Source organism: Cyanistes caeruleus, chromosome 2 (genome assembly GCF_971803275.1).
Source record: "Cyanistes caeruleus chromosome 2, bCyaCae1.hap1.1, whole genome shotgun sequence".
Lineage (NCBI taxonomy): Eukaryota > Metazoa > Chordata > Aves > Passeriformes > Paridae > Cyanistes > Cyanistes caeruleus.
The window spans coordinates 23,582,569-23,590,567 of record NC_141702.1 but is presented as its reverse complement, the minus strand read 5'-3'; the positions used below and the strand labels follow the sequence as shown (position 1 = coordinate 23,590,567).

At 41.7% G+C, this 7,999-nt stretch overlaps 1 protein-coding gene across 4 annotated transcripts; it reads left to right on the top strand.

Annotated features, from left to right (window-relative positions):
• LOC111926034 (glutathione S-transferase-like) lies at positions 1 to 6,251 on the top strand. Of its 4 annotated transcripts, none has more exons than XM_086876067.1 (7): positions 1 to 124; positions 1,183 to 1,296; positions 1,965 to 2,016; positions 3,605 to 3,737; positions 4,608 to 4,749; positions 5,384 to 5,515; positions 5,838 to 6,251. In XM_086876067.1, exons 2-7 carry the CDS (start codon positions 1,210 to 1,212, stop codon positions 5,958 to 5,960), a joined length of 669 nt encoding a protein of 222 aa, XP_086732193.1. In that variant the 5' UTR covers positions 1 to 124; positions 1,183 to 1,209; the 3' UTR covers positions 5,961 to 6,251. The 4 variants fall into 4 exon arrangements, with proteins under 4 accessions (XP_086732193.1, XP_086732194.1, XP_086732195.1 ...); XM_086876068.1 differs by having other exon boundaries at positions 69 to 124; positions 1,166 to 1,296; XM_086876069.1 differs by having other exon boundaries at positions 82 to 103.
• Positions 6,252 to 7,999: the final 1,748 nt, after the last annotated feature.

The window sequence follows — 7,999 nt, the reverse complement described above, 5'->3', positions numbered from 1 at the left end:
AAGAGAGAGAAGTTTCCTCTTTGCAGAGAAGTGTTTGGAATGCTCAGTGTAGGAGGGGCTACAGAGTTATATAATCTCAAGGCAGAACTGCTGAGAGCTTAGAGTGAGTTACACTGTGCACCCTGTAAGTGTGTTTTTTCTGTGTTCTTCACTAAAAATGCCAGGAATTGTAGTAAACGAAACTCAGTAAGTGAATGGATTTTATAGATTAAATGTGTGTACGTACTTTCTTTACTAGTATGGTTGTGTGTACCAAATATTAAATTCTTAATCAGCTGTTTTCGAGGTATACAGAGGTAAGAAAATGAAATGTAGATCACAACTGGGGAGTGGCTCCTCTCACCTCCTTCTTCGTACCATCAAGAAGCTGGCATGTTCTTTGCAAGGGGAGTATGGTGGGGGTTTGGGCATTTTCCCTTTGCTGCTGTTAATGCTTCAGCTTTGTTGCTGACAGTGCATCAATGCTGTGAGGCTGGCATAGGCTGGGCACTGTTTGTGTGTGCTTGTTGCTGTTGTGCACGTGTGGGTCTGAGTGGAGTGGCTGACAGCCTGCCGAGAAACTGTGGCTGCTTTAAGTTGCTTCCTAGGAACAGCTGTTGCTTGAAATTCCAGCAGAGTTGGAACTGGACCAGGCAAGCATTGCCCTGTGGTTATGCCTGTGGTAAAGGCAAATCTGATGTTGCTATGACAAAATCAATTTTCATGTCTTTGAAGGCTTCTCTAAAGAAATTACAGAAGCAGGAAGTGCTGTAAAAGAGGTTGCCAGGGTGAAAGAATTCCTTTCTGGCCGGTTTTAATGGAGCATAGTGGCTGCTGGAGAAAGCACAGCAATTGCTGAGTTTATAGCATGTATCTGATTAAACAGTAAACTGTAATTTGAAATCATGCCAAAATACACAGAGAGCACCCTCTGCTTTTTGGTCAGAACAGAACACTTTGGATGCAAATGATTTTGATTCAGTGTTCTCTGATTGGCCCAATTCCTCTAATTGTACAGGATTCTACTTAACTATTCTGCATGTGTAAGAAGCATTTTTTAGGCGGAATGATACAAGGCATTCTCTCAATATAGTCTAACTTTTTCCTCCTCTGTTAATTGATTAAAGTCCTGGACAATAATACAAGACTATTTCAAGAGCCAGTTGCAGACTCACAACTGCAAAAGTTATTTCTTCATTGCAGATACTAGGAAATCCGGCACGAGGAAACATGTCTGGAAAACCCAAGCTGCACTACTTCAATGGACGAGGCCGGATGGAAACGATTCGGTGGCTACTGGCAGCAGCTGGGGTTGAGGTTTGCCTCTGGTCTTTTATACTGAGATCCTGTGACCAATATGTGTTTTTACTGTTCTGTATGAGAAGTGTGATTGAGCAGCAGTTTCAAACTTTGCATTTAGTGCATTGCTGAGCAAGCCAACAGTGACCACGAGCCTGCCCTAGGCAGGGGGCAAGTTCCTGTCTCACTTGCACACATCATGTGCAAAGCCTGCTGGTAGCACCACAAATGCTTCTCCCCTGTAGCTAGAGAAAGAAGAAATTTTAAACCCCAGCAGCAATCCTGGCTTCTTATCTTCTGATCCAGAGGTCAAGCACCTGCAATTCTGAGTACCTTCAGTTAAATTCCAACATGCAAAATAGCAAGAGATTATTATTGCTACTACAGTGTAGTTTACCCCTGAAGGTACCATATATTGTAAACCACAGAGTAATTTTTTTGACCTCTGACAGATTCTGATACTAAACCAGAGATGGAGTGTTTCACAATCTGTGTGGGGAATTTATGTTTCCAGATCCATGGGATTCTGTCACAGTGATGGCCAATGGGCCTGACAGCTTTCAAGTATGACATATGGTTCAAACAAATCAAATTTCCCAAAACACATCTCTTTAAGTTTTCTTTATCTAAAAGAGGAAGAAGCCAAAACATGGAATGACAGCAAATTTCTCTTCTTTTTCCTGCAGTTTGAAGAATCTTACCTAGAAAAAAAGGAGGATCTAACAAAGTTACAGAAGGGTAAGTTTCCTTCCCTTTGAAGTAGTAACAGCAGCAAGAGTAGTAATAGTAAGAATTAGAATTAGAATTAGAATTAGAATTAGAATTAGAATTAGTTGTCTGAGAACACCTAAGAGTTCTTAAGTCTTAGTGTCTTGAAAAGAAGATCTCTTAACTGGATTGTACACAAGGTCCCAGAGGTGCACACTGCAGTGTGTTAGCTGGTATCCCCCACCCAGTTGCTTCAATCTTCACTGAATCACAGAAGGGCTGAGGTCAGAAGGGACTTCTCATACCTGTCTACCCCACATGCCCTCTTCAAGCAAGGCCACCTCCAGCCAGTTTTCCAGGACCATGTCCAGCTGGGTTTTGAGTATCTCCAAGGATGGAGAATGTACAGCTCCTCTGGACAACCCAGAGAGTCAAAGAGCCTTTCTTTAAGTTCAGATGGTTGACTCTCCTTTGCTTCAGCTTGTGTCCATTGCCCTCCATCCTATGGCAACAGAGGCTTTTGTCATCAGATCCTCTTGAAATTCATTAGCATTTTAGGTTGCCTACAAAGTTGTTGTTTTATAATCCTTATGAAAAGGGAGTTCCAGATTTCTGAGTTTGCTTGCACCTCAGCTGCATTCCTGTCTCCCAAGGCAACTACCCACTGTGCTAGCTTCAGCTTCCATCTTCCTGAACATGATAATCATGTTTCCTCCAGTCCAAATTACATGTCTGTGCTCTTCACCTGGCCTGTCAAAAGAAATCCGAGCTAGGGGTAGCATTTGCAGTCCTGCTGTCCTTTAGGAATAATGTCTTGATACCTGTGCTACAGGCTGCCTTTCAAAAAGTATTTTGGGACACAGCAAAAAGGTAAATGCAACCTTACTAGCGGAGTGTATCCCTGCGTAATTTTCTTACATAGGATACAAAAAGGGATATAGCTGATCAGTTATCTGAGTCTAGAAATACGATTCCCTAAAGCAAAAACACTTCCCTGCTTCTCTGATCTGAAAGAGATACGTATCTGTAGGTATTTTTACTCCTTTCATGCTAGGACAAGGATTCTAAGCTTGCAAAAGAGTTGCATGGCTCCATCCTCACGCCAGTTGATATTTGGGTCTTGCAGGAATCTCATGGAACTCTCTCATGGTTCTGATTTCATGCCTGTATAGATGAGATGCCATTTGTAAAGTTAATAAAGTAGTCACAAAGACAGTTCAAGCTCTTATGTTTACTCTTATTTATTTTCATTATTATTCAACACCTTGTGTGTTAGCCAGTGCCTAGAAAGTCCAAATATATTTCTTTATAAATCATGAGAGAAAGTGTCTGGGTCAGATCCTTCAGTCCTTCCCATCTGTTCATTAACCTCCATGAAAATCACCTGATTTAGGGATATGCAGTGCACGTATTTTTCAGTATATGACAGCTTAAAGTTCTGCATTTGGCTGTTTCCTCAAATCTCAAAGGTTCCACTGTTGGTCTAAATATTTTTTATCCAACCTAAATGATTCAGATTCTAAATAAAAAGTAATCCATGTGGTTCCTTTGCCTAACACACACTTGTGGTTGTCATGCAGGGACTGAACACCTCCTTGTGTTATTCCCTTTCCCTCAGATGGATCCCTGCTCTTTCAGCAAGTGCCAATGGTAGAGATGGACGGGATGAAGCTGGTGCAGACCAGAGCCATTGCCAACTACATAGCAACGAAGTACAACCTCTGTGGGAAGGACCTGAAGGAGAGAGCCCTGTACTGTGACACTACCACCTTTGCTTGTTAGAGCCCAGCTCACACTGTAGCTCAGTGTAACACGAGGATACCCCAGTTCACAGAGAGGTTCAGGGGGCAGAGCAGTGTTTTGTGCAGCATGAGATGGCTCTGACTGCAGGTGATGTCTACAGCAGTGGTAGCCAGCTCGATTAGACAGGGCATGTGAGCCCATAAATCATCAATCAGAGATCAATGCAGTCATCAGAAGAAAGCACTCAGGGGGGCAGATTGTCTTACTGATGCTGCTTTTCATTTTCTCCTGCAGTTGTCAACAGTGTCATTTTCTCCTCATCACATTCAGGGCAGTGTCTTTGAAGGAAACAAAATCACTCCTCTCTCTAATAACCAGGAATTAGTATAGAATTAGAATTAATAACAGGCAATGAAAGGACAGAACTCCTAGGGTATATGTTTTGACCTGGGGTATATTTGTATACTTCAGTTTAGTAAGCCCTGGTAAACACATGTCAAGATATTTACTAGAAATCATATGGACCTCTTGTTAAAGTTGTCCTGTCTGATAGGATTTATAACAGGTTTGGATGGCACACATGGCAATTTTTAGTCAAGTTCCAAAACCCATAGTCTAGAGACGTATCAGTCGTAGTGAGAATTGAGAGTGTACAGTCTTTATATTTTGCCTTGGAATTTTGCATTTGTCTTTCACCCAAACTCCCCCATGCTTGCCTTCATTGCAACTGCATTCCTGGGGGAACTTTGCCTGGGTTTGTGTGTGTGGGAAAGAAGAGGCTGGGATTTCCCAGCATCTCAAAGAGGTTATGTGAGGAGTAATTGTGCTGTTCATAGCTAATTGTGTTTGACCTGACCAAGTGGATCTATTCCTTTCAGAATCGATATGTACGTGGAAGGAATGTTTGATCTGAACGAGTTATTCATGACATATGAAATCCAACCAGCAGACAAAAAAGAGCAGCATTTTGCTAATATGATGGACAAGGCAACAAACAGATACTTCCCAGTGTTTGAGAAGGTATGTGGCAAAGAGTTTGTAGCTCAATTGATACTGGTATCTTGAACAGCCATCATGGATCCACAAGAGTTTTGTGGAAGAAAACAGAAGAAAAACTACCACTGGAATATAAATGGTCTGGTTTTGGTGGTGCTGGGAGTAAGGTGGAGACAGGACACTATGGAGGGGACAGAAGGCCCTTCAAGTCTGGGAGAGATGTAAAGCTGTGAAAACCCAGCCCACACTGAGTTCCCAAATGTCCATGTTTGTATCTGTGTGTTGTTTCAGACAGAAGACCCTACAGCATCAGCTTTGACATCAAGATTCCTCCTGAGCTGCAGATGGCCCTCTACCATACATGCTATGTAAAAGCATGACAGTTCCTTCTCTATCTCATGCAGCTTAGTCTTCAGTGCAGCTACAGCAGCCAAGGCAAGATGAGCACAACTGAGCTGCCAGACAGAAGTGCAGAAGAGAAAGAGCTGCTAGATTATGCCTAGGATGGCAGTGCCATCAGATCAGTATTTGTCCTACAGATGTTTGAACTGCATCTCCTTCTTTCACAGACAGCTTCATGCCATGGATGGCCCTGCTTTCAAGATATCCTATTAAGACAGAGAAAAGACATCATCTCCTTCTGCTTCTGTGTTTTTAGGTTTTGAAAGACCATGGAAAAGACTTCCTGGTAGGCAACCAGCTGAGCAGGGCAGATGTGCAATTACTGGAAATCCTTTTAATGGCAGAGGAGTTCAAACCTGATATATTTGACAAATTTCCTCTCCTGCAGGTAAATGAGTGGGCAGTCTGAATGGATAATGAATTGGAAATGACCACTGATTTAAACTGGCTGAGAAATATGGGAGAGTGGGAGGGTCAGAAGTGATGTGCAAAATAATCAGATACCCTAAGAACTTTTAGCTGGCCCCAGCTACTCTTTGTTTTTATGCCATGTTCTGTCACTACCACTCCAAAAGCATGAGAGGGGGAGGCACAGAGTTTCTTCTGCAGCATCAAGCCTTAATGTGTCTTTCAGAGCGTGGATAACATGGAAATATCTGGCAGTTGCAATTATTCTCAAGCACTGTGCTGTTTTTGGTTTTGTTTTGTAGAGCTTCAAAGCAAGAATAAGCAATATCCCCACAATAAAGAAATTCCTGCAGCCTGGCAGCCAGAGGAAACCACCATCAGATGAGGATGTTGTGGACAAAGTGATGAAAATTTTCTACTCCTGAACAGCACCCTAAAGCCGCTGAAACTTTTTCATAGTATTTGTAGATTGTAGCAAAGTGAAATTGATTAAAAGTGTGGAAATGTCAAATTAATGAAGAGTGAAAAAAGGTGCCTTATCTCTCTTTCCTTAGCTACTGGACTGGTTTTATCCTACTGCAGACTCTTCAAGATAAACCTGCGTGATCCTAGCAGCAAAGGAAATAGTTCACGGGTAAGAGGGTGTATTGGACAACACAGGGTGCCTTAAATTAATTAGAATACCTGAAATAAAATCTTGCTATTGATACTCAAAACGCCACTGTTCATTGGTTTCTTGCTGCTACTTCTTAGCCCAAGGTCTCTCTAGTTCTGTTTTTCTGGCGTTCCCAAGAATTGCTGGAAAATTAGGAGAGATTATCCCAAACAGTAGGCCATGTATTTTTTCTGGGAAATGCCAGGAGAAGTCTGCAGCTTCTGGTGAGGTCACGATGAAAGGTTTGGATTCAGCTTTCCTCTGAGCTTAACTTGGAATGTGCTTGGACCAGAGGTCCTACTGCACCTCAGTCTTGTCACTAGACACACAAACTCTTGTACTGCAGCTTCACCAAGGTTCCCTTTATCAGAAGGTCTATTGTAGCAGCTAAAAGCCCTCTGCAGAATCTGAGGAACAAATGCTTGTCACCAGATTAAAACTTACTGAGAAAGGAGGAGTCAGGATGGTGTCAGGTTCTAGTGAGACCTTGGAATGTAGGAATCCATATTGACTTACATCACTGTATATCAAACCAAGTCTAATACAAGCTGTACTGGAGTTGTTCATTCTTCCAATCACTTAAATCAAGCTCCACTACTGAGGTTACCAAGACTGCTGAACTTTGATAAATATGTGCATTCATGTAGTGAAAGCTGTTTCTGCTCAGGGCAGGAGGGTTGGAACTAGATGATCTTTAAGGTCCCTTCTAACCCAAACCATTCTATGATTCTGTGATATTATTGAAACCCCAAATAAACCAAGTTTGCAAAAGAAAGAGCCTGTGTCCTAAATCCAGCTACAACTAGAGCACTGGCAGTTTTCAGCTGGGCAAACTCAGGGTGCTGTAGCTCTTGCTAAAGCCAACAGTTTCTTCATATGAAATGCAATGCAGCTGGGAGCAGTTTTTGTCATGAAAAAAGGAAATAAACCCATGTTTTTCAGCAGCAATACATGTATGAAAGAAAGTTGTTGCAGGAGCTGTTTCCTTCTTGCCTCACTGAAGCATTCAGACAGCTCATGCAGCAAATGTACAGGAAGGACGTGAAGGAGAAAGACCCTCGTACTGTAACAACCAATTATTTTTGTGTGACACACTGCAATATATACAACCTCTCTGTGTAGCATAGGAAGAATTCTCTCAGTTATCAGGGCAATTGCGCAAAATTTGCACGTATATATTGACCTTGACTGCAGGTAATGGCTGCATCAATATTAACCACATTGATTAGATAGACAGGAGGGGGCATGGGAGTTTATTCTGTATTGACTTTTTGAAATCAATACAGTCAATCAAAGAAAGCAGTCAGAACTGCAGAGAGCAGTTTGCCTTCTGATACCACACTTCATTCACTGTCTCTTACACTTGTCTTTGGTCTGTATTTTCACTGAGTCATGTTCAGGGAAACATTTTTGACAGAAAAAGAATAAGAAAAAAAAAAAACAACAAATACAAGCTCCCAGATGTCCAGAGATTCAGAGAAATTCAGAAGAAGTATCCTGAAGGAATATTCACAAATTAAGTCATAGAAGCTTGTAACAGATACAAGCTGAATTAGTTGATGTGACTTACATAAAGTGGCAAGGTGTTAGAAGTAGAAAACCAGAAAATATTAGAATAAAAGTGGGATTGGCATAGCAGTGTTCTTTTAAACTGAGTGAACTTCTCAGCCATTACAATTATTTATAACTAGCATGGTACAAAGTAATGAAAATAGAAGGCATATTACCATTTTGTGCTGGGACAGATGTTCCCAATCATCATGACATCTTCTCTATCTTACATTTGTACATAGTCAGCATTAGTCAGGG